The sequence below is a fragment of the Zootoca vivipara genome, chromosome 12 (genome assembly GCF_963506605.1).
Source record: "Zootoca vivipara chromosome 12, rZooViv1.1, whole genome shotgun sequence".
In the NCBI taxonomy this organism is placed as follows: Eukaryota; Metazoa; Chordata; class Lepidosauria; order Squamata; family Lacertidae; genus Zootoca; species Zootoca vivipara.
The window spans coordinates 48,967,886-48,984,851 of NC_083287.1; the positions used below are offsets into that span (position 1 = coordinate 48,967,886).

Genomic DNA, 16,966 nt, shown 5'->3' on the forward strand with positions numbered 1-16,966 from the left:
ACAGTCTCACCCCTTGTATTTTCCCCCATGCACTGCTTAGCATTTTAGGTGATCTATTAGAAGCCACTCTGAAGAATGCCTTGTCAAAGTTTGTTTATACTGTAAAGCTGTTTAACAGTTACCACTTTCCTGTACCCACATACCTGGGAGTAACTTTCATTGAACTCAATGGGGCTTACTTCTGCAAGTACACATATAGAAGTGTGCTGTCAATGTAAAATATTGCTTTGTATGCTGAAACACCACACTAAAGAGGATATTGGGAAACTACTTCTTAAAAAAATATTTAATTCTGATGTAACTGTTTTGGAGTCCATTCAAATGCACACAGTGTTGTAGAGTTCTTGGGCAGCATGCAGACCGTTTCATGTGGAGATGTATTTGCCCCCAATGTGGAAAGTTACTTTGATAGCAACAGATAAAGGTTTTCAGGTGTATGCTTCCAAACACCTCGGGGAACATTCTTGCACATTTGATGCTGCACTATATTTTCAGCCACAATGAGCTGGTTACAGAAATGGGGTATCACCTAAACCAACCCTTAATCTGCAACACCAATTCAGGGTAATAATAATACAGTGGTGCCTCGACTTATGAATTTAATCCGTTCTGAAGGCACCTCTGTAGGTCGAAAAATTCGTAAGTCGAAGCAACCCCATCTAAAACCGCCGCGGTTTCCGTTTGGATGTCGAGAAATTCGTAAGCGTGCGGCCATTTGCAAGTCGAATAATTCAGTTGTCAAGTCGTTCGTAAGTCGAGGTACAACTGTATAAGAAGAATTTATTATTTATACCCCACCCATCCGAAGTGGCTGCCCCAGCCATTCTGGGTGGCTACTCAGCCCATCATCACATTACAGATGAATTTGGCATTTACCACTATATTGATTCAACAAGGCTAGGCACAGTTCACCTTGCAAGAAGCTGCTTCTTCCATCCATAATCAATGTTGGCAACTTAATATCCAACAACATATGATAAAATTGAGAATGTGTCCATTAATATATATGTGTATGAAGGTGAGTAGGAGTTCTTGATTTTGCCAACACCAAACCTAACTGGCAGTCCCTTTCTTTCAGCTCTGTTATGACTATAAGTTTGATTTTGAAGATGACCAGCACAAGATTCCATGTCACTGTGGAGCTGTAAACTGCCGAAAATGGATGAACTAGATGCATTCCTTTGCTGTCTCCAGGGGTTGCTTGTCCCAAGGAAGAAGTGATTTTTTTATTTTTTATTTTTATGGGGTGGGTGTGGGTGGGTGTGAAAGCAATCACTTCTGAAAGTTGTATTCTACACCAGTGTGAAGCAAGCTGGCAGAATATGGAGTTGTTGTCTGATGTCCAAGGCACACAGAGGTGAAACTGATCTCCAAACCAGTCCAGCACTTTTGATTTTATGAACTCATAAGGAGAAATCGTTGAACTTGGGCAGAGAAGCTATGGCTGAACTGCAAAAGGGCAGTGGGGCATCAATGAATGTAGACTGAAATCACCAGCGAAAGGGAGACGTCCAAAGTGCTGGCCACAGCCTTACTTATTAAAGGGGCAGGCCCTCTAAATACAGAAAAATAAATAAATAAAAGTAGACACCACTGAACAAGGAATGTACTGAAATGACTTCCTTAGGGATAGAGCTAAGGGAAATAACTTGCACTAAAATACATTTAAAATACTTGATTCCATGAGTCAGTTTATTGTAGTTTTTGATTTCTGTAAAATAAGAGACTTTTTGTATTTATTATTGAAATAAGTGAATGAAGCTATTTTTAAAAGGAAAAGTTAGAAGCCAAGCTGCTGCTGTTACCTGCAGAACTAACAAACCCTGTTACTTTGTACAAAAGTGTAAATATTTTGAGGAATAAAGTACAGTATAAAAAAATAGTAATTGACCAAATGCTACCAGACTTTGCAGCAGTTCGGGTGCTTATTATAAAACTTTGATAGGGATGTTACAATATGATCTCATGTATTAAAAATGCCATTTACAGTTGTTATGGAATAACCAAAATCTCAATTTAAAGAGAGGTTTTACTTTATTTTTTTAATCTTTAAAGCAGGCTCAACTGTGCTCTATTAATAACTTTTTTAAGTAACAGTTAAGACTGGTAGAGAGCATGTATATTACAACTATGACTTTTGTAGGTGTCTGAGAAAATTTAGACCGATTTATTTTATTTGTATTATATTGTTACATCCCTATTTCTTAAATCAGGTTTTTTGTGCTTAGAATTTGTGATAACTGTGAATAACTGCTAAAACTACCCAAAATAGAAGCTGAACATTGATTTTCTTTTCCAGAAAAAAGTAGTGGGAATTACATGAACTGTTCAGCTTACACTAAATCATGTAAGGAAAATAGAAATGTGTAGTGAGAGCGTAAGTCTAATACAATAGCTGCCTTCTTTAAAAGTAGAAACAAAGAAAAAATTAGGTGTAATTGTGCTTTCAGCTGCAGGACTCTGGCAATAGGGGTTTGGAAAATGTAATTTAAAAAATGTGTTTGTATGGATTGTTTTGTTTACATTTCTTTAAAAAAATAAAACACTGTTTGTGTTTGCTTGTAGAAACCTAATCAACATTTTGAAGCAGGTTAGTTTTTTTATTTTGTACTTTAAATTCTGGTACTGACACTTCACAGTCTAAATATTAAAAAAATGAAGTTTTTTGTGTGCACAGCGAAAGTGGACTGTAAAACTGTTGATATATTCAGTGCTACAGTTCTGAACTTGTAATGTATATGGCATGATGTATTTTTATCTTACAGAATAAATCAATTGTATATATTTTTCTCTTGATAAATAGCTGTATGAAATTTGTTTCTCAAATATTTTTCTTCTCTTGTACAATATTCCAACATCCTACCAGTATTTGTCCTACAGGTTTTTTCTGTTCTGTATAATAGTTATCTAATGTTGGCAAAAAATGAATTTTTGAAGTATACAGAGTGTTATGGGCTTTGAAATTTGTGGAAACAGATTTAGAAGATCAGCATTTACAAATAAAATATTTTACATCTATAAATATTACCTCCGTATTTTCATTTGGAAATGTTTTTTTTTTACCAGAATGTTCCTAATGGTTTTCTTAGGAGCCTCAAGATTTGGTACAGCACTGGACTGCCATGCAGAGAGAAGCAGCCATAATAATATAAAAATAAATCCATCACCTTTACTCCAGACTAAAATACCAAAAGCAATGATTTATTTGCTGAGAGGCACATAGCCTAGAGCAGATAAAGCTGGAAGAAAGCCACAGTGCTGGTTCATATAAGCTGAATGCTTCCCAGACCATTATAGTATATGGCTTTTGAATGATCTGTGGAGTTAAAACACTACCCACCTCAGGAACTCCACCCAATTTTTTTAAAATAATATTTATTGAATTTTACATGAAGAAAAAATAAAAAGAAAAATAAATAAAAAGAATACAGAAATAAAAAAGGCAAAAGTGACAATATTATCACATCTTATCTCTTCAAACTACTTCACTTCCCCTTCTTACAATCCTTGTTAATAATTAATTCATACCATTTCCAGATCTTGGTTAAACATCATAAAATTACATCCTATCTCCCAATTTGTAACCTTAAATAATTCTTATTCAATTTTATATAGAGAAGTGGAAGAGAAATAGAAAGAAAAAACCAAAATAAAAATATAAAAGACATACTTATATTTTCCAATTTCTAATCTAAACATTTCGGACTTCCTCATTTCCCCTTCTTGAGTTCCTTATTAATAACTAATTATTGCAGTTTCCAAATCTAAAATAACATTCTTTCTCCCAACTTATAACTTCTTATTGATCAATTACCCTTCATACTTCTCTTTACTTTTATTACCCATTATTCTCTACCCAAAAAAATCATAATTAATTTTCAAAATCTTTTCCCCCTTTTTATTCCCACCCTCAAAACTCCCCTTTCCTTGGAATCGATGTCTCCAGAGATTTCAGCCAGCTCCTTAATACTTTCCGAGTTCAGATCGTGTTTTGTCCACCTATAAAAATCACCCCGGTTCCTCCTCATCCCACTCCTGCTCTGTCCCAATCCAAACTTTGCTCAGCCCTTTCCCCCCCCCTGCTGTATTCCCAACATATTATCTTCAATCACATTCTCTTTCTCCCCCCCCCACATGCTTCCTTCTCCCCCTCTCTCACTGGGGTAACAACCTTTTTGTTTTTCCCTTTTTTGGGGGACTTTTGAGTCAAGTCCCTTCCCTGTTCCACCCCTCCCACCGGTGAAACAGTGGTTTCTTCTTCTTCCTCTTCTATCTCAAAATTCAGTTCTGTTGGTTCAGCAGTCTTCTTTCCTGTAGTTGTTGCATTTCCTTCAGGGTTGCGGTTCTCCTCTGTCATTTACAGAATTTCCCCTATAATCAAGTCACAGCATGTGTCTTTTAGTCCTTCCCCTGATTCTTCTTCCTCTTCTTCCTCCCTGTATTCATATGGATCGTCCACTTCAAAATTCAGTTCTATTAATTCATCAATCCTCTCATCCATGCTTGTTGCAACACCTTTAGGATTGCGAATTTCCTCTGTCATTTCCAGAATTGTTGTCAAAATCAAGTCCCACTGTGTACCATTCTTCTCACAGTCCAGACCCTTCTCTTCCTTCCTGTTGATGCTTTCCACCTCCATAATTGTGGCAGAGCAGGAAGTGGTATTGTTGTTGTCCTTGTTTTATATTTTCCAAGTATAAAAAGAATAAAGTCCCATCTGAACTGGATCCAACCTCTATTTCTTTACTTTTTCTCTTATTATTCAGCCTCAAATTCAACACTGAGTAGCCTTAAAATTTTATTTCTAAAGCTTCCTCTTTCGCTTGTTTACAGCTCTCAGTCTCGGACTCATACAGACAGTCACATTCCTTTCTATTGTGACGCCATAAAATCAGCTAGCCGGTCCTTCCTTTGACCCGACTCCAAGTTCACGGGGGGTTTCCCCTTGTCAAATCAGTCTTTTTCAGAGATCTATGCACAATTTATCTTTTTCCCTTACTCTGCATCAGGAAAAAAGTTCTTAAAAAAAATTTCTGAGCTTTCCGCAGCTCTACTGCATCGTCCATTGCTCAAGTGGGGGGGCTGACTTCCCTTTTAAGCCTCCTCCCAGCGCCAATTATCCAGTCCAATTCACAAAATTTTGACTTACTTGATCCAAATCTCTTCTTTTTGAAGGGAAGAATCCGCCGCTTGAAGGCTGTAGGCTTGGAGCTTTGCTTCGTGGAGGCAACGTTGGTGCTCAAAATGGCTCCCGCGACTACAACTCCGCTGGCTCTCGGGGCTCTTACGAGCTTACCGGGCAGCGGAGGAGTCGCTCCTGGAGCTCTGCCGAGCTATTTTGCCCCCGGGACACTCTACCCGGGGTTCTATGGGGGTCCGCATCGCCCCCACGGAATTCCCCCCCCCTCCACTGAGCCAGAAACCTTGGAGCTCGAGGTTTCTGCGTCTCTCCGCCAGCGCGGCAAACCGGAAGTCCTCCACCCAATTTTCTATTCTGGATGTCATAGCCTTCCACATCTGGATATAATCTGCTCAATTCTTTGAAAATAAGGTACAGTAAATATTAGGACAGATTCAAATTCCTTGAATTGACACTATAACTTCCATCACAGCTTTCTTGTTGTATGAACACAGTGGAGCTGATAGCCAATGTTTTGTTGGATGAGGGCTGCCCTCCACTGTTTCCTAACAAGGGCTTTCTCCCCCATACTTACAGAGGAGCTAGCTTCACTGAAATGAAAGTGCAGTCTATGCTCAGAAGTGTTCATAGTGTGCTGTGTTATGTGCTGGGGACACAGGCCTAACTAGACGACCTGTTTAAGCAGGTGGCATACACTAGCTGGTATTCCATTTGTATGCTGAGCAGCATACAGTCCACAAATCAGTAAAAATTAACTCTGTGGCAAATTAAAACTTAAGAAATTCTTATAAGGTACAGATCTCTCTCTCTTCCCGTCCCCCCAAGCTTTGGACAAGGTCTTCAGCATATTGCCCGATTTCAGAGAAAGACAGAAAATGTTTGAAACATTGTTAACCCTGAAGTATTTTCACAAGTTTATTATGCAACTGCATTTTAAACCAGTGCTGAATGAACCAATAAAGGAAAAATCAGCAATTAATGGTTTCAATCCAGAGGAAGAAATTTAAAAGTCCACACATAGAATCATAAAGTTGGAAGAGACCACAAGGGCCATCCAGTCCAACCCCCTGCCAAGCAGGAAGGCTTTTTAGGAACCTCAAAAGGAGATACATACATCTTGCACCATAATCATTTCTGTTGACCTCTTTACTCAGAAACTGATTATAACAGAAAAAGTTCCATACTTGATCTTAAAATGCCAATTTCAAGTTTCGCAAGCAGAAAGGCACTTCTGCTATTGCAAGTCAGCCCCTACCTGAATTCCAGTAATTGTTCCCGACTGCTGCAGCCCCCATTCCAAAACCTCCCTAAGGATTCCCAGATCTTTTGGGAGGCTTTTGGGATACAGGGGGAGAGGGCAGCAGGGAGAAGGCATGAGACCCACTGCATAAACATACTTCCACTTCATGATTCTGGATGCTGCAATGACTGTTATTTTAAATGCTGTGACATAAAATGTTAACTATGTAACATGTTAAAATCAATGAATTAAAATTAAATACAGAGATTTGTTTAAAAATGAATATTCTTTTTCCAGATCAGTTGAAATAATTCATCCAAACAAAGAAAATAATATTACAGTAATACTTGTGCAAGAAGTACTGGCAAGACAAGGTAGTCATCTGACTATTGGAAATATTCAATATTAATTTTCTTTCCTAATTAAATACAATGGTCTAACTATTAGAGTATCTACATTTGCCAGGGAAGTGCAAAAAACCTACATGAATTGCACTTCTATGTGTGTAGAGATTGAAATGTGGCTGCCACAGCTCCTATTCCGCTTGCTTCTAAAAGCTTCCCAAACTGTTCCGTTTCAGAAATAGCAGCAGGGACTGCAGGCTCTATAAGATCAACTCTGGGCTACTGTGGAAATGGGCCTTCACTGTCACTCAGCTTTCAAAGCGCCACTGCTGAGGGAGGGAGCCATCACAAATTGCCATAGTCACATATCCTTTGAGGCTAAGCGGATCAGCTACCTTCATGCATTGCCCAACGGACACCTGATAGAGTCGATTATGTTTCTGGAGACAGAAAAATAAAATGCAACAGTTGAGGCAAAGCAGCTCAAAACCTGCTTCTAAATGAGAATATTGTCTTTGCTGGGATGAGAAGAGCTGACCTTACTAGGGCAGTTAAAATGTTGCCCTGATTCAGTCACCACTCATCTAGAGGACAGAAACTCTGAATAACTATTCAGGCACTAATGTTGATGCAGCAGTGATCTGTTTGGATCACTTTTCTTAGCCAAATCTATGTATTCCAAAACTGGGGAACTCTGCAAACATTACAATACGTTACCACTGTAGACAAAAACAGTGAGATTAGTGTTTCCATGAAGCTAATCCTGGAGAGCTTGTCTCATGGGATATTGATATAGGTCAGCCTTCTTCAACCTGGTGCCCTCTAAATTATTTGGACTGCAAAACACTTTCATTTTAAAATAACCAGGTATGGTAGTAAAGAGTCACATTTTAAAAATGCAATGTTCTACCCTGGCAAAGCTAAAAGAGTTTGCTGTCTTATCATCATTTCCTATCGGTTAGGAGGGAGGAGGGAGAGAGTAAACAAAGCTGGAGACACCATGCCGACAATGCAAAGTATCCTTCAATTCAGTTACCCCCTGGGAAGCTGTTAAGTCTCCATTTTTTTGTTTATCAGTACCTATATTGCCTTGTTGCAACACTTATCACAATGTTATGGTATTCAACAATATGGCAATTTATTGCACAGCCCTCCTGCAGACATGCCTTCCAGTATGTGGACAGTGTTGAGGGGCTGGTGTTGAGAGTGCATGGCTCCATTCTCCTCCCTCTTGCAACAATATTTGTGTAGTTCTGAATACACAATTAGATCAACAGTCAACACATATATGGCCAGGTTTTTGCAAATCGGGCTCTGGATTAAATGTTTCTAGCATGACTACTCCCCAGTAGATAAATGTCTTCCATTGTTAAGCTTGTCAGGTTATTCCATGCAACCTCAAAAGGAGGTATTTGGATTTTTATTGCAACAATGGCCCTTTTACATGATAGTTCACTCCTCAAAACTCAGCATGTGGTCTTGCTACCACCAATCTCTACATAATTTAGATTAGCACATACATCATTTAATAGGAAACCTGTACTGAAAAATATTACTGTGGAATTGTTAACCCATATGTGATTTTCAGAATTAGAAAATCACATACCTACCCACACAAAGACACACAGAAAGAGATCTGAAATCATCCACTCTTGTCCGCAACTCACCCCAAGCACCCATTGCTGAGATCCTCCTGATCCATGGCATTTCATAAGGCGTGGTGGATCAGAAGTGCGAGATTCAGACACATCCAAGCATAGGAGATTGTTTAGGATCAGCTCATGATCTTCATTGTAAAGCCATATCTAATAGTGGAATAATATATTTATTTATTTAAAAGCATTTCTAAACCTCTAAGTATTGTACAAAAATACAAGCAGTAAAATAGTACCATAAAAACAGCCACAAATCACTTTATAAAATATGCCACAGTGTAAAATCTCAGCTTTCTAAAGTATTTTGAAGCAGATTAATTTCCTATTAATTGCATTTAAGTAAGAGTCCCTTCTTAACATTTTCAAATGAGGAGTGGAAAAAAATCTGTTTACCTTAAGCAGAAAACTCTACCACAGATACTTATTTTCTGTGAACAAGTATGAGCTGAGCTTTCTGAACATGTGGAGAGGTGTTAGCAATGCAAAACTCCAAGTTCCCCCCCTTTTTTGGCTTCTTGAAAATTACCTAAAAGTAGGGAGGATGCCAGATGTTGTTTGCTTTAATTCTGAAACCTTCTAACAGCTGTGCATTTTTGGATCAGATATAATTTCTCTGGCTATTTTAAATCCACATTCATATGGGCCAGTAACTCTATTGAACTTATTTCCAGGATATGGGGCCCCTCATCAAGGCACATTTTGAAGCAGATCTGTTCTTGGTGCCCTAGAAAGTCCTGGGAATGGACCTCAAGCACTGAGCAGAATTCTGAATGTATCACCTAGTGTGGTAAGGTACTTAAGAAATCCACAAAGCCTCCATTTAGTAAGTGATTTTGAAGCAGACAACAGTGGCAAAAATTTGTAAAAGTAGCTAATGGATACTGATGTATTTATCTGACTGATCAGTCCTGAAATAATGGAAAGGGAATTGATACAAACAGAAAGCTTTATGTGACATAAGTGTCAAAAGATATAGATGACCAGAGCATACAGTGAGAGGATATCAAGTGAGAGACCCTTTGAGGAAGGAATTTGGGTGGTTTTTTTAATGTTATGAAGGAGTGATCAAAATCAACACTGTGGAGACTATAAAAATGAACAATGCTAGGGAAAGCAAAGTAAGTATCAGGCACATACCTGATTTTGATCATTGTAATCACACTCTCTGACCACAACAAGTCCTCCTTTTTGACTTGGGTGGCCTTGGGCAACAAGACATTTATTTGTCTGAAGATGAAGCAGCTGCAAAAGAAAAAACACACATGCACACACACATCTGCAATCACAATACTATTTATTATTGCCATATTATATAAGGGAGAGAATGGGGGAGATCATTATGGAAAAAATGGGAGATGTTTTGAGGAAAGAGGCAGAAGGTTCTTTTATGTGCTCTCTACAGAATTTTCCCTAACAACATAGGTGTAGCCAAGGGGGGGCGGGGGCAGCTGCCCCCCCCCAATCAAGTGAAACAATAGAAATACCTAACTGACCAATCACATCTGCTCTGCCCCCCTAACAAAAGTCCTGGCTCCACCCATGCCTAATAGTTGTATCTCTAGAATAATTTTCTCTATACAGTATCAAGGTATTGTTGCAATCACAGAAGCAACTCTGTTGACAGATTTCTAGTAGATATGCGTGGTAGGGACTAGTAAGGACACAAAACTTTTCAGCACACACACAGTAAACTATAAGCTCTTCAGCCTATCTTTTAAAACAAAAAAAACTTTGTGTGCTGATAAGGTAACCTCAGAGACAGCGACTTTGCCCAAAGTTACTTGATGCAGTCTCAAGGCTAAGTAGAGATAAAAGAGAAACATTTTTATGTTGCAAAACAGGCTAATTTAGGAGTATTTACATCATCCACAATTCTTTGGAAAGGTAAGGTTGTTTCTCTCCTTTCACTGTATAGGCATTTCCAATATTGTTGTTGTTTAGTTGTGTCCGACTCTTCGTGACCCCATGGACCATAGCACGCCAGGCACTCCTGTCTTGCACTGCCTCCCGCAGTTTGGTCAAACTCATGTTCGTAGCTTCGAGAACACTGTCCAACCATCTCGTCCTCTGTCGTCCCTCTTCTCCTAGTGCCCTCAATCTTTCCCAACATCAGGGTCTTTTCCAGGGAGTCTTCTCTTCTCATGAGGTGGCCAAAGTATTGGAGCCTCAGCTTCAGGATCTGTCCTTCCAGTGAGCACTCAGGGCTGATTTCCTTCAGAATGGATAGGTTTGATCTTCTTGCAGTCCATGGGACTCTCAAGAGTCTCCTCCAGCACCATAATTCAAAAGCATAAATTCTTCAGCGATCAGCCTTCTTTATGGTCCAGCTCTCACTTCCATACATCACTACTGGGAAAACCATAGCTTTAACTATACGGACCTTTGTCGGCAAGGTGATGTCTCTGCTTTTTAAGATGCTGTCTAGGTTTGTCATTGCTTTTCTCCCAAGAAGCAGGCGTCTTTTAATTTTGTGACTGCTGTCACCATCTGCAGTGATCAAGGAGCCCAAGAAAGTAAAATCTCTCACTGCCTCCATTTCTTCCCCTTCTATTTGCCAGGAGGTGATGGGACCAGTGGCCATGATCTTGGTTTTTTTGATGTTGACCTTCAGACCATATTTTGCGCTCTCCTCTTTCACCCTCATTAAAAGGTTCTTTAATTCCTCCTCACTTTCTGCCATCAAGGTTGTGTCATCTGCATATCTGAGGTTGTTGATATTTCTTCCGGCAATCTTAATTCCGGCTTGGGATTCATCTAGTCCAGCCTTTCGCATGATGAATTCTGCATATAAGTTAAATAAGCAGGGAGACAATATACAACCTTGTCGTACTCCTTTCCCAATTTTGAACCAATCAGTTGTTCCATATCCAGTTCTAACTGTAGCTTCTTGTCATAGAATCATAGAATCATAGAGTTGGAAGAGACCACAAGGGCCATCCAGTCCAACCCCCTGCCAAGCAGGAAACACCATCAAAGCATTCTTGACATATGGCTGTCAAGCCTCTGCTTAAAGACCTCCAAAGAAGGAGACTCCACCACACTCCTTGGTAGCAAATTCCACTGCCGAACAGCTCTTACTGTCAGGAAGTTCTTCCTAATGTTTAGGTGGAATCTTCTTTCTTGAAGTTTGAATCCATTGCTCCGTGTCCGCTTCTCTGGAGCAGCAGAAAACAATCTTTCTCCCTCCTCCATATGACATCCTTTCATATATTTGAACATGGTTATCATATCACCCCTTAACCTTCTCTTCTCCAGGCTAAACATACCCAGCTCCCTAAGCCGTTCCTCATAAGGCATCGCTTCCAGGCCTTTGACCATTTTGGTTGCCCTCTTCTGGACACGTTCCAGCTTGTCAGTATCCTTCTTGAACTGTGGTGCCCAGAACTGGACACAGTACTCCAGGTGAGGTCTGACCAGAGCAGAATACAGTGGTACTATTACTTCCCTAGATCTAGATGCTATACTCCTATTGATGCAGCCCAGAATTGCATTGGCTTTTTTAGCTGCTGCATCACACTGCTGACTCATGTCAAGTCTGTGGTCTACCAAGACTCCTAGGTCCTTTTCACATGTACTGCTCTCAAGCCAGGCGTCACCCATCCTGTATTTGTGCCTTTCATTTTTTTCGCCCAAGTGTAGTACCTTACATTTCTCCTTGTTAAAATTCATCTTGTTTGCTTTGGCCCAATTGTCTAATCTGTTAAGGTCATTTTGAAGTGTGATCCTGTCCTCTGGGGTATTAGCCACCGCTCCCCATTTGGTGTCGTCTGCAAACTTGCTCAGGATGCCCTCAAGCCCATCATCCAAGTCATTGATAAAGATGTTGAATAAGACTGGGCCCAAGACAGAACCCTGTGGCACCCCACTAGTCACTACTCTCCAGGATGAGGAGGAGCCATTGATGAGCACCCTTTGGGTTCGGTCAGTAAGCCAGTTACAAATCCACTGAATGGTAGCATTGTCTAGCCCGCATTTTACCAGCTTCTTTACAAGAATATCATGGGGCACCTTGTCAAAGGCCTTGCTGAAATCAAGATAGGCTACATCCACCGCGTTCCCTTCATCTACCAGGCTTGTAATTCTGTCAAAAAATGAGATCAGATTAGTCTGACATGACTTATTTTTCAGAAACCCATGCTGACTTTTAGTGATCACAGAGTTCCTTTCTAGGTGCTCACAGACCGTTTGCTTAATGATCTGCTCTAGAATCTTTCCTGGTATTGATGTCAGGCTGACTGGGCGGTAATTGTTTGGGTCCTCTCTTTTCCCCTTTTTGAAAATAGGGACAACATTTGCCCTCCTCCAGTCTGCTGGAACTTCGCCTGTTCTCCAGGAATTATCAGATTATTGCCAGTGGTTCTGAAATCACCTCTGCCAGTTCTTTTAATACTCTTGAATGTAGTTCATCTGTCCCACATAGAGATTTCTCAGGAGACAGATGAGGTGATCAGGCACTCCCATTTCTTTAAGAACTTGCCATAGTTTGCTGCGGTCAACACAGTCAAAGGCTTTTGCATAGTCAATGAAGCAGAAGTAGACGTTTTTCTGGAACTCTCTAGCTTTCTCCATAATCCAGCGCATGTTTGCTATTTGGTCTCTGGTTCCTCTGCCCCTTCAAAATCCAGCTTGCACTTCTGGGAGTTCTCGGTCCACATACTGCCTAAGCCTGTCTTGTAGAATTTTAAGCATAACCTTGCTAGCGTGTGAAATGAGCACAATTGTGCGGTAGTTGGAGCATTCTTTGGCACTGCTCTTCTTTGGAATTGGGATGTAGACTGATCTTCTCCAATCCTCTGGATATTATGGATATTATGGATGTTCTCAAAGCTACGAACATGAGTTTGACCAAAATATATGTGTTCCTAAAAAAGGGTTGTCCAACACATGGCACACATGCCACTTGTGGCCCTCAAGGGCTTTCTTGGTGGCCCTTGCTATGTATTGAATCTGCAGGGAACCGGAAGCGACAACATGAAAGCCTTGCCCTAGTTTGCTTGTGACTAGCACAGGCCGGCCGCCCCAGCTGTGGCTGAGAATCCTCTTTGGAGGCAGGATGAGTACAGAGAAAGAGGGATATGGGAGGAAGAAAAGGAAGGAGAGGAGTGAAAGGCAGTTTCTTCAGCCAAGCAAGCAATGTCTTCCTCGCAGAAGATTCTCTCATCTGGAGAGAATCCCTAACTTGAACTAGAGATAGTGAGTGTGCACACGCGTTGAATATTTTGGTGGTGGTGGTGGCAGCAGGGCTGGAAGCAGGAGTGGCAAAGGAGGAAAGAAGGGGAAACAGGGCAAGAAAGCAATAAAAGCAAAATGGCAGAGCTGCAGTGAGTTGGTCATTTGCACACACTTTTTCTCTCTCTGTCCCGCCCCACCAAGAGCTGGTAATAACTCTCTTGCTCCTCCCTCTCCCTTCCTCTTTCCTGTCTGGAGTCCAGCCTGCATCCAGCAACTTCCCTCACACCAGGCAGCCTTCATGATTTGGGATCTTTTTGGACACTTTTTAGGTAGGTAGGTAGGTAGGTAGGTAGGTAGGTAGGTAGGTAGGTAGATAAATGTGTGTATAATAAATAATATTAAATATATTGCAAACACTTTATGATATGGAAATTTAATTCATTGTGTGCCCCCCAAGGTTCTGTGTCGAAGTACTCCTGTAGCCTACTTGGTTTGAGAGCTTGGACCACCCTGTCCTAAAGCAAGTGCTTCTGATCAGACAAGAGATTATAGTGGCCTACAAATGTGAAAGCCATTCATCCATAATAAAGGTTGTTAACCTGCACAGGAAGCAAGCTAAGTAAGACTGATATACCTTTAGCATATTTGATCTAAAAACTACAGTGCATAATTACAGATTTTCAAAGCTACTCTTATTGTGAAGCTGCACTCTTTTACAGCTAGAAAGTCATAATAGTAATTCAGATGCCAGCTTTTGTGATCTTTATAACTACATTTTTCAGAGCATGATTTTAAAGAACTTTGAGAGTTAGAACAGCATCTTACCCGTCCACGTTGCAATGTTTTTGGTCGTTTTTGCCCTTTGTTGAAAAAGAGTGGTGGCTGTACTTTGGCATTAGATCCAGAAATTTGCATCTCTGGGTATATATTATCTAAATACCACTTAAATGATTTGCAGTTCAACTTTCTTCTCAACTCCACACGATCAGTAATATTCCCATAGTTCCTTGTACGTAATTCTGGTCGCAGAGCAAAATACTGTTCCTATGTCAAAGAGAGGAAAGTGTGGTAGGAAGAATTACAGTTCAGAACAATGATTCTATTTTGAATACACAGGACTGAAAACAAAACAAGCAAAAAGCCAATTTCTCTGAAGTGTAAACTAATGTGGTTTGTACATGCTATAAAGCTACTTTGAAACTACTGTGCCTATCCAGCCAATAATGACCAAGGGCGGAACCACACATTTTGGGACCTATGTGACCACTGCCAAAAACAGCATTCCCCATCTCCTTTGCCTCTCATTCCTGGATTCATAACATAATCACACTGTAAATGTCTCACTCCCTCAACCAATCAACGAAGTGGTGCAGGAGTGGAAAACCAATGGGATACAACATCATCATCACACCCTGATTTCCATAGGTTGATGAGGGGTTAACTGGGTTGGGGCAGGCCTCAATCAAGTGACAAAGGCAGGAGCAATGATTTGTGGGAGGTCAGCTCGCTCTACTGAGTTTTTCATAGCAGCTGCAAACTCTGTCCATCTAAAAAAAATCTGAACATACTTGCCTATCTCCCACCCCGGCTCAAAACATGCATGCAAGTAAGAATGTGAAGATAAATAACGAACATATAACCTAAGTTAGAAAACATAACTGCAAACCTCAATGGGATGGACCCCAGTTAGCCCCTCGTAACCTATGAAACCTATGCTTCAGGTAGGACCAATTTTGTTCTGATTTACTGTTTTACAACACGTCACCAAGCAAAGAATAGCAGATGTGGGATGCTGGTTTCTGCACAGAGATCATCCAACAGCATTTGGTGAAATCAGGATGGAATTCCACCAGTTTCCCTTCAGTACAACCTGAGAATGTTTAGTGTTTTATATTTCATTTCCATCACTTACGGGCTCTGGAATGGATTTCTTTAATTTTCCCTACTGCAATTATCAATGCAAATTTCCAAACTTTTGTTACAACTCAGAACCTGTAATGAAAGGTTCTGATACCACACAAAAAGTAGAAGATGAAACAGCTACCACTTTTCAGGAATGGGACCAGAGTTTCTGAATACCCATCCCTGCTGTGACCACCAAGGCACCCAGATACATCCACCTTTTGCTATGGCTTGTAATTCTACAGTAGTGGCCATCTTGCCTTATATTCATCCATCCACACATGAGCTAGCCGTAGAGAGTTGTGTGCCATAGTATCCTGCCCGCCTGGGGAACCATAAGGTCGCCTTTTACGAAAGATGTGTCCGACTCTGGAGCATGGGATGATGAGAAGTTTGCCCCCGCACATCCAGATCTGTTCAGAAACAGAAGTAAATAATAAAACAAAGGATTATTACTTAAGGAAGGTCATATTAAGCATAGGTGTGGTTTCTGAAGATGTTGGTCTATGTCTATTTAACATAGTTAGAAAGGATTACAGCTGATAGAAGCTATAACTTCTAGATAAAGGTTTCCCAAACTTTGGGACTACAATTCCCATCATGCCTGTGCACAGGTCCTGCTAGCTGGAGGTGATGGGAGTTGTGATATGAAAAATAAAATTTATTTTTAAGAAAAATTAATTATCTGGTCCGACAAGAAAAGATTCCCAACATCTAGTTTAGAAGAACTTTCAACATTCACAGAACTGCTCTGCAAAATTAAAGAAAATTACTGCGCAACCGTAGTGTGTAAAGAAATGCAGTTCAATCAGGGTCCTCGTCCAAGAAAAAAGGTTATAGTACAAAAATAGCATACATACCCGAAATGATATTTCTAGGTTTTCCCCTCCCCAGATGTCCATGCCGCTATCATATTGTCCAAGTTCATTGAAATATTCTCTGTCCATTGCAAACAAGCCTCCTGCCATTGTAGGTGACCTAAAAGAAAATGAGTGTTTTCCAAAGCCATACCTATCAATGATGGGGGGAAAGGGCTGAAGTCACACAAAATTTACAGAGGATTGATGTGAGGTATGTATAGTTAGGCATCAAATGTGGAAGTCCAGCAACAGGGGGGAAATTAAAATACTGTCCAATCAATAAGACTAACAGAGTGGGAATAGAAACACACATACTGTATGATCCAAACACCTGCCCCTAATTAAAAAAAAATGGTGACAAGGTGGTGTCGAGCATCATTTCTACTCAAGGAAACTTTGAAAACCCACAGACATACAGTGCATACCACTTGTGAGGCAGGTAATGGCTTTTAGGAAGTTATTCTGGATCCCCAATTCTGATATTTTAGCCTGGGATTTTTATTAATTTTAAGTTTGCTGATTGTTTTATTGCTGTGCGCCATCCTGAGAGGCTCTTATGGCTATAGGGAAGGGCATAGATGTAATGAAGTAATTGAAAGAGTCAGCCACTTTTTCTACTGTATGATGAACATTGTTTTTCCCTTACCTCCCTC

General features: G+C 40.3%; 2 protein-coding genes across 13 annotated transcripts in view; one reads left to right on the top strand and one right to left on the bottom strand.

Moving 5' to 3' along the window:
- The window catches only part of KMT2C (lysine methyltransferase 2C), a 174,594-nt gene extending 171,570 nt beyond the window's left edge, over positions 1-3,024 (top strand). For all 8 annotated transcript variants that reach the window (XM_035129359.2, XM_035129372.2, XM_060280917.1 and 5 more), the window contains one exon: positions 1,079-3,024. In XM_035129359.2, the coding sequence (XP_034985250.2) occupies positions 1,079-1,171 (93 nt within the window). In that variant the 3' untranslated portion in view covers positions 1,172-3,024. The remainder of the gene's footprint in view (positions 1-1,078) is intronic.
- Positions 3,025-3,180: 156 nt separating this feature from the next.
- The window catches only part of GALNT11 (polypeptide N-acetylgalactosaminyltransferase 11), a 58,460-nt gene continuing 44,674 nt past the window's right edge, over positions 3,181-16,966 (bottom strand). For all 5 annotated transcript variants that reach the window (XM_035129345.2, XM_035129343.2, XM_035129344.2 and 2 more), the window contains 6 exons: positions 16,314-16,431; positions 15,714-15,866; positions 14,377-14,595; positions 9,517-9,621; positions 8,392-8,529; positions 3,181-7,164 (listed from right to left, as the gene is read on the bottom strand). In XM_035129345.2, the coding sequence (XP_034985236.1) occupies positions 7,033-7,164; positions 8,392-8,529; positions 9,517-9,621; positions 14,377-14,595; positions 15,714-15,866; positions 16,314-16,431 (865 nt within the window). In that variant the 3' untranslated portion in view covers positions 3,181-7,032. The remainder of the gene's footprint in view (positions 7,165-8,391; positions 8,530-9,516; positions 9,622-14,376; positions 14,596-15,713; positions 15,867-16,313; positions 16,432-16,966) is intronic.